The 15,266-nt window shown below is 46.5% G+C and overlaps 1 protein-coding gene across 3 annotated transcripts in view; it reads left to right on the forward strand.

Annotated features, from left to right (window-relative positions):
* Positions 1 to 15,101, forward strand: part of ACSF2 (acyl-CoA synthetase family member 2) — a 53,685-nt gene extending 38,584 nt beyond the window's left edge. For all 3 annotated transcript variants that reach the window (XM_083430039.1, XM_083430041.1, XM_083430040.1), the window contains 6 exons: positions 9,418 to 9,525; positions 10,620 to 10,771; positions 12,201 to 12,342; positions 13,166 to 13,276; positions 14,069 to 14,137; positions 14,862 to 15,101. In XM_083430039.1, the coding sequence (XP_083286165.1) occupies positions 9,418 to 9,525; positions 10,620 to 10,771; positions 12,201 to 12,342; positions 13,166 to 13,276; positions 14,069 to 14,137; positions 14,862 to 14,912 (633 nt within the window). In that variant the 3' untranslated portion in view covers positions 14,913 to 15,101. The remainder of the gene's footprint in view (positions 1 to 9,417; positions 9,526 to 10,619; positions 10,772 to 12,200; positions 12,343 to 13,165; positions 13,277 to 14,068; positions 14,138 to 14,861) is intronic.
* Positions 15,102 to 15,266: the final 165 nt, after the last annotated feature.

Raw genomic sequence — 15,266 nt, forward strand, 5'->3', positions numbered from 1 at the left:
CGCCAGATGCCGTTGGCTGTAGCAAACAACTAAGACCTGGGCATATACAACTGTGAGCTTGTTGAGGCTTCCACCGCTGGAGCTGGCTACAAAAGCCAAGCTGGCTGGGGTGTTTACGGAGGCGAGACAGTCTCAAGAAAGGGAGGAAATCCAAGGACTGGCTTAGGACACAGAGGAGGGATTATTCACAAGGATGCCTGGCTTTTTCCATTGTTGAAAGGAGGTATCGCAGCGCATGCGGTGCAGGGCTGTTATGCACACTGGCCAGGCCTCTTGTTTTGCAGAGGTACATTTCAAAGGGACTTTTCAACTGAAGTTGGAGAGCTTTTTTTGCACCTTGGGGTGTGTGCGTTGATTTTGGGTCATAATTCCAGGCAACTTTTACTATTGCCAAATGAACTGAGCAACATTATTTTTTGACAACTTCCCATGATGTTCTCTCAGAAGTGAAGAACTGGGAAGGTGGCAAACTCACTCCTGTGATGCCCAGTGTCCTGTGCTGTCCATAACACATAGCCCAGCACTCACCTGAGTTCTGTCCTGTTCTTCCACCCTTCCCACTGCAGATGTCCAGCTCTGTTTGCTTTCATTACCTTTGCATTCTGGACATGCTCTGAACTTCATTCCTCTCTCTAGTGAGCTTCTGGCCTCCCATTGTTCCCTTCAGTGTAGTCTACCATAGGGCTGGGCGATATCTGGTTTTCAACATTGCAATATATTGCTATATCACAGTGTCTAAAATAAGGATGGAACTATGTAGAGGTGAACAATAAGACTGGGCCTGGTTTTCAACATCATTATATATCACCAGCTAGACATCACAATATACTGATATATCACAATGTCTGAAATAAAGATGGAGCTTTGTCAGGGCATTCTCTGGCTTCACAGTTTTCCCACATTGTGATTTTTGCTTACCACACACACACATCATGATTCTCAATATATTGCCAGGTCAAAAATTATGTAACCGATAGCGCAATATGGACTTCAAACTGATTTTAGATGATATATCACCCAGCCCTAAATGATATATCGCCTGGTCTACAGTTGTAGCCGACAAATTCTGGAGGGCACCCCCTGCAGAAACAACACTGCCAGCATGGATTGCCATATGTCCAGATTTTCCTGGACATTTTTGCGATTTGCACCCAGCCCCTGCTTCCGACTGCAGTATTCCGGATATGTCTGAGAAATTCTGGACGTATGCCAACCCTATTAGCATAGGCATATGATTTCACTCTGCATGGCTCGCCCTGGGGCACTGCGGAGGTTAAACAAGACCCACATGTCTTCTATTCAGAACATATCAAGCAAGGCACAAGGGCTGTAATGGCAGTATTTACCTGGAAATACCGGTATTTTTTCAGTCCCATTGCAACCCTACTTTCTTTAAAACGTAGCAAAATGGAAATTCGTTTCCCCTGGAAGTTTTTTGGGCTCTCCTGCTGCTTTGATGCGGGTAAGCTTCTGCAGGAGGTTTGGTAGAAGGGGAAAATCAGTAAGAGCCCATTATGGGATGGACTTAAATGGAATCTCCTCTGGACTCTCTGTTGTCTGAAGCCTGAACTTCTTGGTGGCACTCGCTCCACCGGGATTTAGTGTTTGCCTACTAACTTTCACAGTTCTTTACCAGGGATGAGTAAGAGCTGGGCAAAAAGCAGGCAGTGATTCTTCTCACAAGGCTCACAGTTTACCTAGTTCATGCCAGTGTCTCCTGGGTGGCACGCGGTCAGGAAGTGACAATGGCTCCTGTGTCAATTCTCCTTCTGCACCAGGGCAACAAACACATCACTTTCACTGGACCTCTATTCAGTCCTCTTGCTTGGAGGCTCCCATGGGGCCTAGACCAGCAGGATGGTCTCAGAAGAGGCAGGATTATCCCGCAATCCCCTCCTTCTTAATTGATTAACAGTTCTGCAAACATTCCCTGCCATAGAAGTGCGTGAATCAAGTGGCCAATAATTTACGAAGGTCAGACTCCCCGCTGCCTCTCCGCAGAGGCTCTTGTGGGGTAAGCAAATAAATGCACCATTTTCAAATCAGCTTAAATATAGATTTCAGTGGCATCATAGCTCAGGGTTGTTTTGGTCCTCCTAGTTTTTTATGTAGATGGTCCACTTTCCCCCTCCCTTTTTTTTAAAAGCACACCCTTACGTTTCATTAAAATTAGCACATGTACCGTCTGTGTGACACCCCCTGCCCCCTGTGATACATTGCAACATGGTTTGCAAATAGCAAAAGTCTGAATTCAGCACATGGTACAAATAAAAATTCATGACTGAAGTCACTAGGTTGTTGTTGTTGTTTAGTCGTTTAGTCGTGTCCGACTCTTTGTGACCCCATGCATGCCAGGCACTCCTGTCTTTCACTGCCTCCCGCAGTTTAGTCAGACTCATGTTTGTTGCTTCGAGAACACTGTCCAACCATCTCGTCCTCTGTCTCCCCTTCTCCTTGTGCCCCCCCATCTTTCCCAACATCTGTCCTTCCAGTGAGCAAAATCACTAGGTTATTATTTATTAAATCTGCATACCGCCCTTCATCCGTAGATCTCAGGGCAGTTTGCAACACAAAATGGCACCATAAGAAACACAAAATAAAGGTAACGGTAAAGGGACCCCTGACCATTAGGTCCAGTCGTGGCTGGCTCTGGGGTTGCAGCGCTCATCTCGCTTTATTGGCCGAGGGAGCCGGTGTACAGCTTCCGGGTCATGTGGCCAGCATGACTAAGCCGCTTCTGGCGAACCAGAGCAGTGCACAGAAACGCCGTTTACCTTCCCGTCGGAGTGGTACCTATTTATCTACTTGCACTTTGATGTGCTTTCGAACTGCTAGGTTGGCAGGAGCAGGGACCGAGCAACGGGAGCTCACCCCGTCGCGGGGATTCAAACCGCCGACCTTCTGATCGGCAAGTCCTATGTAATAAAAATAAAAACAAAAGCAAACTAATAATTCCTCCTCCCACAACACATTTTTCACCCATAAATTCTAATGAGGATAACAGAAGAAATGATTTCAAGACAAATGCCTGCTGCTAGGATAAATGAGTGCCATAGAAAAAGCGGGCAAGGAGAGAGAGAACTGGTCTACCTGTCCTTTCCGTGCACTTGCCCTTACTGTTTTTCTGAACACTGGGATAATCCTCCCAGTCTCAGACAAATGGATTAGTTACTTAGTGAGGGCATCTATGAAGGCATGGATAAAACAGCAAGTTAATGTCACATACTTTTCTGCAACGGCTGCCAAGCGGCACTTCTGAAGCTCACGTAGGAGCTGGAGAAATACTTATGAACCACAAGAATGCTAATCATTCTGGAAAGTAGATTTAGCTCCAAGCCACCAATACAGAAGAATAACAGGAGGTTGGTTTTCAGCATGGTAGAAAAACAGCCTGAGATCTTCAGTGGTCTGGCCAGGTCCAGTGGGTTGATATCTTTCACATGATGTGTATGAAGACGGGGCCATTTGCTGAAAAAAGAAACCCTTCTGATGATGCAGGTTCTTCTCAGGCAAAACTCTGTATGTAGCAGGGCTGGATTAGCCATTAAGCAAAATAAGCACGTGCTTAGGGCATCAAGGGAAGGGGAGCACCAAAGAAATTTTCCATTGCTGGATTTTCAACATTAATAGTCAAATATTGCGCAGCTTAAGCGTTCATTTTCTCAGTTGAAGTATATTAAAAATCCCAACAGAGCAACTTTGCAGCAAGGTAGACCGGAGGCCTTATCTCTACTAAGTATAGAAGCAGATGTGTTATGTAAGATTAGTTCTGTTCAATTAGAAAATGCAATTAGAAAACGTAGGATAATTTTTTTCAAATGTAAATAAAGTGCAAGTATACAAAAATAAACATTTTCCATCTTACTGTAGGTTTTGATTCATTTCAAAAAACAACTTTTTGTTTTATGCTTTATTGATGTTTATCTTTTGAACTAGATCTATAAGGAGGCACAAAAGACCCCCCAAAAGTGCTATGGGCCTCTAATGGCCTTAATCCAGCCCAGGTATGCAGATGTAAAGGAGACGTAGAGCTGTGTGTCATCAGCATATTGCTGACAATGTACTCCAAAACTCTAGATTACCCCACTCAGCGGTTTCATGTAGTTGTTAAACAGCATGGGGGATAAAAGTGAACCATGAGGAATCCCATATTGATGGCTCCACGGGGCTGAAGAACATTCCCCAAGCAACACCCAATGGAAATGACCACGCAGATAGGATTAGAACCACTGCAAAGCAGTGCCACCGACCCCTAAATCAGACAGTCACTCCAGAAGGATACCAAGGTCGATGGTACCAAAAGCCGCTGAGAGGTCAAGAATTAACAAGGACACGTCCCCCCTGTCTCCTTCCTGACAGAGATCATCAGGCAAGGTGACCAAAGCAGTTTCTGTGCCAAACTGAGCCTAAACCCCAATTGAAATTGGGAGAGAGAGAAACAATCCCTAGAGCCCACACACTGAGCAGGTGTTGCCCAGCAAGCAAGGTGGAGAGTTTAAAAGCACTTCTCATGCTGGATAATCTAAGCACACCTGGTGTGGAATGAGCTTGTTTGGGCGACAAGGCCCACTGAATGTGCTGGCTCTCGGAGCCTAGGGATGCTCCTGAGAGATCTTGTGGGAATTTTGATGGCCCCTTGAGATCTTGTGAGAGCATCCCAGAGCAAGCGCACAGGCTTGCCCCCCAAGAAAGGTGGAGAGCATGGATAAGGCTCTTCCCTAGAGCCTCCTGATTCAGAGACGGTCTGCCACCAGATACCTGGGGGATGTACACAAGATTCAGAGCTATGGTCCTGATGACCTGCTTGTGGCATCTCATGTGGGAAATGCAGTGCTGGACAATATGGGCTTCTGGTCTCATCCTGCAGGGCTGCACTGAACGTTCTTAACTGCACAGTCGTTCATGCCTCCAGCGGTTTTTACAACTGCATAAAAGGAAACATAGACAAAATTTATTGGGTGCATTCAGGGAAATAGGCCAGGATGCAAAGTAAGCAAACCCTGTTGCTACTTTACATTACAGTGGTACCTCAGGTTACAGACGCTCCAGGTTGCAGATGCTTCAGGTTACAGACTCCGCTAACCCAGAAATAGTTCCTCGGATTAAGAACTTTGCTTCAGGATGAGAACAGAAATCGTGCGGCAGCAGCGAGAGGCCCCATTAGCTAAAGTGGTACCTCAGGTTAAGAACAGTTTCAGGTTAAGAACGGACCTCCAAAACGAATTAAGTTCTTAACCCGAGGTACCACTGTACAACTGACATTATTTATTTCTGGGACTTAATGACCCACTAGGTTTAGCCCCAGAACCTGTTTTCACTGTTTGGGCTCAGCTGTAGGACATACGAAGAAAGAGCAATATAAACAGGAAATGCCAGTGAGCATGCGCAGATGGTTTTCCCTCTGATATTAGGAGGAAGGGCTTCTAGGTCAGACAGTGTAGGTTTGAGCCTTTCCAACCTTCACTCTGCAGGGTCTGCATACCATCATCCGCAGCAATCCAAATCAGCCCTTCCAAATATAGGACTGAAGACATATAGGACTTTGTCCTGGGGCTTTGCACGTACCCAGACCCCGAACGGGACAGAGCTATGTGCCAGTTTCTTCCAAGTAGACAAGGACAAAAAATGTTGGGGGAAACGGGGAGCAAGATGCCAAGGGAGGATCCGGAAAGAACATTGGTGTTGATTTCAAGTCTAGACAGAATACCCAGTGTTATTAGAGGGATAATTAAATCCATCCCACAGGGCAAGAGGGGACAGGACCGGTAGACGGCTCTTTCACTCCAAGTACTTCCGTTGGTTTATTATTTTATTCCCCCGTCTGCCACATTGTCTTTGAAGTTCAAAAATTACTCTTGTTTCCTAGCCAGGTCTACCCTTTTCTCTTAAGCCAATACCACTTTATTTTCGCCCTGGTGTTTTGAAAGGACTTGAAACGTGGCTCTTAATAGAAATGTTGTTTGTGTCAGGCTGGCATAATGCAAGCCTGGTAATAAAGGTGGACATCTCCTCTACAGCCAGCAGAAGGAGGGCAACACTTTGCAGTATAAATGTTAGGGAATCGTGGTAACACATTCATGTACTATCTGTGATAGTTGGTTGAGTGACGAAGGGAGTCATCATGATGGAGAACTGTCATCATCTTTGGGCCACACTCACTTCTTTCTGCTCAACTCAGGTCTCTGGTCAAACAGGGTTTTTGTAGCATTTTAAGCACTTCTGAGCTTCCAGATACTTTTCTCTGCAACGGAAGTTGTCATTCTGGCTACTACTTTTCCAATTTTGATTTTCACCCGCACAATACCTCTTCTACTAAAGAATGGCTAGCAGGGATGGGTCCTTTTTCATTGCTGTTCTGTAAGGAGAGAGGCACTCAGTCCCACATGGCACAATTGGGGAGACACACCTGGCAGCCTGTTCCCCCTGAAAAATGCCATTGCTTTACATTTGTGCCTGCTGTTAGAGCAAGGTGGTGCCTGCGCTCTGTCCATTTCAGTGATCAAAGTCCAGAGACAGTGGCAGCTCAGGAGTGCTGGTGTGCATTTGTGGATGTGTTGCAGTTGCTCACAGTTAAATCTTTCCCTGTACCCCTGTCCTCTTTGCTATTAGCTTGAAATACCTTCCGCATGTAACACGTTTAAGAGTGTGTGTCTTTGGATATTTCACAGCACACTCTTTCTCATGCTTGGCTGTCAGGGGCTGGACTGAGGAGGAATGGTGGAGGCCTCCCCTCCCCCCTTCTCCTGAACCTTCCTGAGAACTGTATAGATTTAGAACGGTGGTTTGCAGAGACTGCATAAGGGAAAAGCTGGGAAATACAGTGGATGCTCGGGTTGCAAACGTGATCCGTGCGGGATGCACGTTCGCAACCCGCAGTGTTCACAACCTGCGTCTGCGTGTCTGCGCGTCTGCGCATGTGCAGGTTGCGATTCGGCACTTCTGCGCATGTCTCAAGCGTGATTTAGCACTTCTGTACATGCGTGACCGCCGAAACCCGGAAGTAACCCGTTCCAGTACTTCCGGGTTTCGGCGGTCTGCAACCCGAAAAGACGCAACCTGAAGCGGCTGTAACCCAAGGTATGACTGTATTGGAAGAGGAACAGCAGCAAGAAGAAACACTGGGGGAGAGACAGCTGACAGACTCAATGTCTTTGGAGAGCATTCCTGAGCCCCCCTCTCCCAAGACTAGGCGTGCATTAAGAGCAGTAGTACAGAAAGCTGAGACAGAAATCCCAGATCAGCCGGCGTAGGAATGACGTAGGCTAAGAGAGACGGAGGGGGTGGGGCTTTACTTGGAGCAATGCCATTGTTGAATAAGGACTACCTTCCTTTGTCTCTCTCTCTGTGAATACTGAATAAATTACGTGGTAAGAACTCTTTGTGTTTATCTGCTTCTTTGGATGCCACCAGGGGAGGGATAGGATTCCCTGAACCTGGACAGTAGTAGACTTGGCAGCAAACTTGAAATTCAGAAGCAGATTTTAATCTTTGCTTTACCCTTTGGCCATGTGCTTCTTCTTGCTAACTCATAGGACATCTTGACCGCACTGTAACTATGCAGCTCGCTACCTGTGACCAACAGTATCCCAAGCCTATGAGTAATGTGTCTCCTTCTCGCACCAAGGAGTAGCTTGGGGAGTATCTTTGCTTCCTCTGAATTCAAGGTGTCTATCACATGAAGACTGGTAGAATAGCCCTTCACTGAGGATAGTGTAAAAACAGGCTACACTTCCAGTATCATCAATAGTAAATTACCCCTTAGATATACCTGGAGGAGTTTTCTGCCAGTGCAAACACAGAGTGAGAGAGCCAAGAATAAAACCCAGGCACCCCGATGAACAGCCCTGCCCAGTAAATCAAGGTTCCTCCAAATTGCCCCTTTCTGAGTCTCCAGAAATGTTTATTTCATTCTATTTTGAAGACTGGCTTACACTGGCTAGTGTTTAAACAACATTAGCAGCCGAGGTTTTATAGCAGTGTTTAGATTCAAATAGTTCTGCTAATATGTTTCTTATTCCCAGTTTAGCCCAGGGCTCTGCATTCCCTAAGAAAGAGGCACTTGTCACCAAAAATAAATTGCATGCCTGCAATATTCAGAACGATTCTTGGTAAATCCACTAAATGAGATGATCCGTTTGCCAAATAGTTGCGGTTTGAAATTATTTTCAGCCAACTATGTGATTATCTTCTCTATGACCTCTTTTGAACTAAAGGGGTTCCAAGGATTTCTCCAAATGTTACCCTAGTGCACAAATGATACATGAGCTTCATTTTAGCCACCAGAAGAATGCTGCACCTATAGCTCAGGACTGTACAACTTTTTAAAAACACGTCAAGTGAATCTGAAATAGGGTCTTTGCAAGATCAGGCATGGTCAAAGGAAGATTTGGAGTACTTGTGAATTCATCCTTAAAATGTCTCTCCAGAAATACTGCTTCTTGGTGACCTGTTTACTGAGCGTTCATCCTGATTTGTTTTCACAAAGTTAGCCAAGAGGTATTAGGATGTTGGCCATTTATTCAGCACTCATTCCGATATGCTTGCAGGGAGGTTATATGACATTGCCTCAAGCAGTTGTTCGGTCCCATTCGCTTTTAGCAGATTTTCCTATCAGTCGCCCTTCTGTGCCCTGTATCTGGATGAGAATAAAGACCTATCGAGTCCAGCGTCCTGTTTTTTTAATCATGGCTAGTCAGGTGTCTGTATGCTCTCGCATGACACATGACCAGTGGTCCATCTGGTTCAGTATTTACTCTGACGCAGCAGCTTCTCCATGGTTGCAGCCATCTATGAAGGAATGAAGTGGGAACACTCAGGTACAAGTATGGGATACCTTACTAATCCATAGTTTATGGCTTTAGGTTTTTTATGAATGTGGAGACCCACAATCAGGACATGAGGGCAGGAGTCCTCTTAACGTTACAGGTGGCAACCATTTTGCGCCCTTTCAACTGATGTGCAACTGCTGACGGATGGTTTGTTTTGCACCCGGAAGAGGGTGGAATGAGGCATAATGGGGCAAAGTGGGCTTATGCATGCTCCGTTGGTGCACAAATGCGCACAACACAACCCCCATGCAAATTGGGAGTTGCCTGTACTTGATCCTTCCTTCCCATGAGATACCTCCTTTCCGCTCCTTGCTGGGAAACAAATTGTGCAACGATCCAAATATACTGAGAGGTGGGTGCAGATTAAGCTGGTGCATGCAAACTTACATTGATGATTTGTTTTGCTTGAATAGCGTAGACTATAGTGGGGCAAAATAAATTGCAGTTCCCTGAAAGACGGTCGCTTCATAACTTCCCTGATATGGTGTTGTCTGCTGCGGATGGGAGCTTTTGCCCATAACACTTTAGCACTTCTTCTGCATTGGTTTAGTTTCTCTCTCAGCTGTTTTGTTTCTTTTGTGTTTTGCAGGTTGCATATGGAACCACGGAGAATAGTCCTGTCACCTTCATGGGGTTCCCTCAAGACAACATTGCCCAGAAAACAGAGACTGTGGGATGTATTTTCCCACATACAGAGGTGACTGATTCCCTTTGTTGGTGTAATGGGTGAAATTGCACTAAGTGCTTAGCCCGTGTCTTGAGCAGTCCATCCCCCATACCTGAATTCTGTTCAGAATTCTGTTTATTTCCTAGGGTAAAATCCTAAAAAAAACCTCAGCAACTTTGGGGTGAAATCCTAAGAAAAGCTCAGCAACTTTAAAATCCTAAAAAAAGGTTCACAACTTTGGTCGGCCCTTTGGTCGGCCCTCACGGCCCTTCACTTCATCAAATCTGGCCCTCTTTGAAAAAAGTTTGGACACCACTGGAGCATGACCCATCCTCTCTTTCTTTAAGGAATGTGTGTAAGTGCAGAGGCAGGTACAAAGCCAAGGCTGCATTCAGCAGCATTGGCAGGAGTGTGAGAAATTCACTGAGAAGAGGTTTTCCTCAGTGCAAGATCATAGTGGAGAAGCTGACGGTTACATGTTCAGTATAGCATGAAGCTCTAGCAAGGTAAAGTGCTAGTGGATCTCTCTGTGTATTCGTATGTTTACAAGGCTTACTTCTAAGACCAGAGGAACTGTATTATGGTAGATTAGTTCATGATGGACCAGCACCTCTTAAAGTTTATGTAGCTAGTGTTTCTATGCTTGTCTTGTCTCATGAGGCAACAAGCACTCTAAGCTGAACCAAGTGGGAAAGCAGTTGTCTTAACTGGGAACTCTGGAAAAGAATGACTACAGTGGTATCTCGGGTTACATACGCTTCAGGTTACGTACGCTTCAGGTTACAGACTCCGCTAACCCAGAAATAGTGCTTCAGGTTAAGAACTTTGCTTCAGGATGAGAACAGAAATCATGCTCCGGCGGCGCAGTGGCAGAAGGAGGCCCCATTAGCTAAAGTGGTGCTTCAGGTTAAGAGCAGTTTAAGGTTGAGTACGGACCTCCGGAATGAATTAAGTACTTAAGCTGAGGTACCACTGTACTGGAAAGAAGGAAGACTCTGATGTTCTGCTGAAAGACTCTGTTAATCACAACACTTTTGCTGTATCTTCTGTTGTCACACCCTCACAGTCTCTAACCTGAGCATGCTTCTGTTCCATTAATGTTTCTGTTTCCTCTGTATTAACAGGCAAAAATTGAGGATCCTGAGACAGGGGAAATTATCCCACTCAACAGCCCAGGAGAACTTCAGGTCCGAGGTTACTGCGTCATGCTAGGGTACTGGGCAGACCCCAACATAACCAATGAAGTGATGGATGATGAGAAATGGTACAAGACCGGGTACGTTGGGGAAGAAGCCATTTGTTCAATAGGATAATCCTTGGGAAGCCAATAGGATCTAGTAGGTGGAAGGCTGGGTGGAGAATCCATTCAGGGCCATAAGCTGCCTTTTAGCAAGTCACTATCTCGTCATGTCAGTCACTCTAACTGGGCAAATGAGGACAAAAATGACCTATTGCATAAAATTTGTACAGAGCTGAATTTGAGATAATGGGGTTGGGCAGCTTCACCTGATGGGGAATGGCAGACAAGCAACATGTCCACCCCTAGGCTTAAGTCTTACTCAACACTCAATAGCAAACTTGTTTCATACACAGGCATGGAGTTGTAGGGGAGCCACTCTCCCATGGTGCCATCCCCTTGTGACTCAAAGGTGGGATGGTGATCTGTTGGGAAAAACCCATACAAGCATTATCCATTAATCTGCTGCTGCTCCCACGTGGGATAGATAGCTGCATGGAGAGGGAGCTGCCTCAAATTTCCGGGTGTGCATGAAGGGAGCCTTTGTTCCCTGGCATATGATATCTCACTACGTCATGTCTTGCCACATTGCAGAATCTAGTATTTGGTTTTGCAGAATTCACAGAGTACTGCTTGTGATCTCTTGCTTATGCAAGTACAGAGGACTAGCTGCTAAAAAAAACAAGCTGAAAAGGGAACATTTGGGCTGAAACTCAACATTGCTCTAAGTTGACTGTTCCATCAGCACAAGCATTTGTGTTTGTCACACGGAACAATCTCCCTTCTCTTCTCCCAGTACCCTGTTCTGGGGGTACTCCTGACCTGCCAAAACCATTTTGGAGGAGTTGTGTGGGGAGGAGATGGGCACAAAGTCCCATTGTACTAGTGGGATTTTGTGCTGGTTCCTGCTTGCCCAACTGTTTAATTGAATCTGGTCTTGGGCACCTAAGCATTTATCATATCAGGCATCCCCAAACTCGGCCCTTCAGATGTTTTTTGGGACTACAACTCCCATCATCCCTAGCTAACAGGACCAGTGGTCAGGGATGATGGGAACTGTAGTCCCAAAACACCTGGAGGGCCGAGTCTGGGGATGCCTGTATCATATGTATGGTGCAACAACAGCTTTTGGAACAGTTGTGCACAGTTCTGGTCTCCTCACCTTGAAAATGATATTTTAGAGTTGGAAAAGGTTCAGAAGAGGGAATCAAAACAAAACAAAAAATGATCAAAGGGATGGAACAACTCCCCTATGAGGAAAGGTTACAGCATTTAGGGCCTTTTAGTTCAAAGAAAAAGCGAGCAAGAGGAGATATGATCAAAGCGTGTAAAATTACATAGGACACGAGAGCCTGGTGTTGGACTAGGTGTGTCCCTGGCCTTCTCCAGCAGGCTCTTCTTCAGTTCTCCAGTGGAGCGTCCAGCAACATGGCAAGGTCAGGGTAGAATGACTGTGATATCCTTCCAGGGACATGGCTATTCTTGATGAGTACGGCTACTGCAAGATAGTAGGCCGCTGCAAAGACATGATCATCCGAGGAGGAGAAAACATATACCCAGCAGAGCTCGAGCAATTCCTACATACCCATCCTAAGATTCAAGAGGTGCAGGTGAGAAAAATGGTGAGGTGGGACATGGGAACAGGCCCTCCAATCCTCTCGTTTGGCTATGTGCTGGACCCAGGGATAACCCATGAACCGTGGTCCAGGACCGGTCCAGAATCCGAAGGTTCCACTGGGAGTCAGTCCGACAGGGCCAAGGCAGGACACAAGGCAGGGAACCAGGCAAGGACAGGGGCAGGATCTAGCATACAGCAAAGTGGCTCCCACAACCTGGGGCCTTTTATCATTGTTGGGGTAGCAGCCTGTCCTGATCCCCCGGTGACTCACCTCCCTGTTTTGCCTGAAGGCGAGCACTCCTCCTGCAAGTCCTCAGGTCTCTCCTTCTTAATCTCTGCAGCTCGGGAGATGTTGGTGGGTTACTAGACCCAGGGGCCGCCTCAGTGGAGCAGCTGTAAGTGATTGCCCAGCAGAGGGCAACGAAGTAATCCCCGCAGGGCAGGGCAGGCTCAGGCCCCTGACTTGGCTCTGTTTGTTGCAGGAGAACCTGTGCAGACTGGGACTCTTCAGGATCAGGCCCCAGACCTGGTTTAGATAATGCCTGAGGCAAAGGATCCGGTGCAGACTGAGTCTCCTCTGGTTCCGAGTCCCAGGCCATCACAGGCTAAATACTTAAGGCTGAATGTGCGACAAGATGCCATGTGGCTCCAGCGCCATTTAGGGAAATGAGCTCGCTTGTGGGTTTCCCACAGGCACCTGGCTGGCCACTGTTTGAGAACAGGATGCTGAACTTGATGGCCTGATCCAGCAGGGCCAAGAACCCCAATACATTGGGTGGGCCCAATGATCAACTTTCCCCTTCTCTTCCACTCAGGTAGTTGGCGTGAAAGACGAGCGAATGGGAGAGGAGATCTGCGCCAGCATCAGAGTGAAAGCTGGAGAAGAGTGCACAGTAGAAGAAGTCAAGGCATTTTGCAAAGGGAAGGTAGGAACTTCGAGATGGGTGGGTGTGTCCTGCCCCCCCCCCCAATAAAAAGAAAGAGCAAGCTCTCCAGTGGTGAGAGTTGAGGTTCTGTCAAGGGCTGCTTCCAGATGGGTGGTTCCTAGCTCAGCCCAATCATTGCTCTTCCGTTGCAAGCTATACGTGGAATTGCAATCGATGTCCCACACTATCAGGAGGATTGTGCTTTTCGAGGCGTGCACTCCACTATGTTCTGTATACATCCATGGGGGCATGGCACAGCTGCTGTGGGTAGGGCCATTTGAACCTCAGCACACGTCCACTATAAGTGGTGCTAAAAGCATCTACAGTCGTATCTTGGTTCTCGAATGTTTTGGCTCCTGAACGATTGAAACCCAGAAGTGACTGTTCTGGTTTTCAAACGTTCTTTTGGAAGCTGAATGTCTGACGGAGCTTCTGCGGCTTCCAATTGGCTGCAGGAGCTTCCTGCAGCCAATCAGAAGCCGCGCTTTGGTTTTTGAATGCTTTGGAATGACTGTACGCTTGTCATATTTGGGCTGCTCTTCTGTTCTTCGGGGAAAAACAACTGGGCTCTCTGTAGTCTGAGGAAAGACGGAAGGACTGTATGATAGGATGACAGCCTAGTGTGGAAGCTCCCGCTGTTTTAATATCAGTTGGGGATATGGCTTTAGATAAAATGCAGTTCTGTATTCCATGTTGGAGAGGCACTTGCTCTGAGTCCTGCTCAAGCAGGGAACAGCAAGCCCGCTGTATAAAGATTGAGTCAGTCCACAGCCATTGGCTTTTCTTTTGCAGATCGCTCACTTCAAGATCCCTCGGTACATAGTGTTTGTGAAAGATTTCCCGCTCACCGTCTCGGGCAAGGTGAGTGACAGTCCAAAGGCTTTTGCTTGCTTAGCCCCAGTAGGTTGCATGGTGCTTTGCGGAGTGCAGGAAGATCCCTGCCTTGAGGAACTTGCAAACTAAACCGGTTACAGCGGAATCACAGTGGAGGGGAAGAGGAGGTGGCGTAAACAGGGAAGGAGTGTTTGCAGTTGCTTGAGTTACATGGGCTTGGGCCTAGTTACAGACTACTGGGTATGGAACTAGTAGATGGGTGGGCCACAGGTGGGTTTTGAAGACGTAGGAGTGGTGGCATCTAGGAGGCAGTGACTAGCATATGAAGGGCAGCAGGTAATAGAAGGTGGGATTTTTTGAGGGAGGTTGAGACTTTTAGGTGATGGAGAATGGTGGAGTCCAGGGAGTGAAGATCATAAGGGGATGATAAGATAAAGGGGGAAAGGACTTGGAGAGATTTGAAGGAAAGGACAAGAATGAATCCAGGAGAAGATGGGAAGTCAGGGTAGGGTTTTAAGGAGAGGCATCGCATCATCAGAGCAAGGAGAGACAAGTGAATGACTTTGGCAGCAGAGTTCTGGGTAGAGGTGAGGGGCCCAAAGTGAGGCAACATAGAGAGAGAGAGCACTTTATGGTAGCCTAAATGAGAGATGGCCATAGGCATGGACCAAAATATTTGCAGAGGGACAACCAGTATGTTTGCAATGCTGTAACCAATCCCTTTCTTCTTTCCTTCCTGTTCCAATCTTAGATTCAGAAATACAAACTGAGGGAGCGAATGGAGAAGCATCTTCAGCTTTGAACCCAACAACCCAACGCAACCCAAAATTAACATTTCTTCTGCCAACTTTTATACTTCAGCTTTCTAAGCCGTTAAGAGAGCTGGCAACCTGCCTTAACAGCAATCACCAGCCTGCCTTAAGATGCTTTAGTCAGGCCTACTTAAAATAACATGGGGTTTTTTCTAATAAATAAAAAATCTGTTTCTTTAGCAGAGATTACTTCTTTGTGTTAAGAAATTCCACCTCACTTTGTTAAAAATACAAAACTTGTTTGTATGTCTGGGAATGGTATCCAGAAATATGATTTCCTCCCAGTAAGGAGGACTGTAAGGGAATTCCCATTGCTCCTTGTGATCAGAGCACATCATGGAAGA

The sequence above is a fragment of the Podarcis tiliguerta genome, assembly GCF_965153285.1.
Source record: "Podarcis tiliguerta genome assembly, chromosome: 2".
In the NCBI taxonomy this organism is placed as follows: domain Eukaryota; kingdom Metazoa; phylum Chordata; class Lepidosauria; order Squamata; family Lacertidae; genus Podarcis; species Podarcis tiliguerta.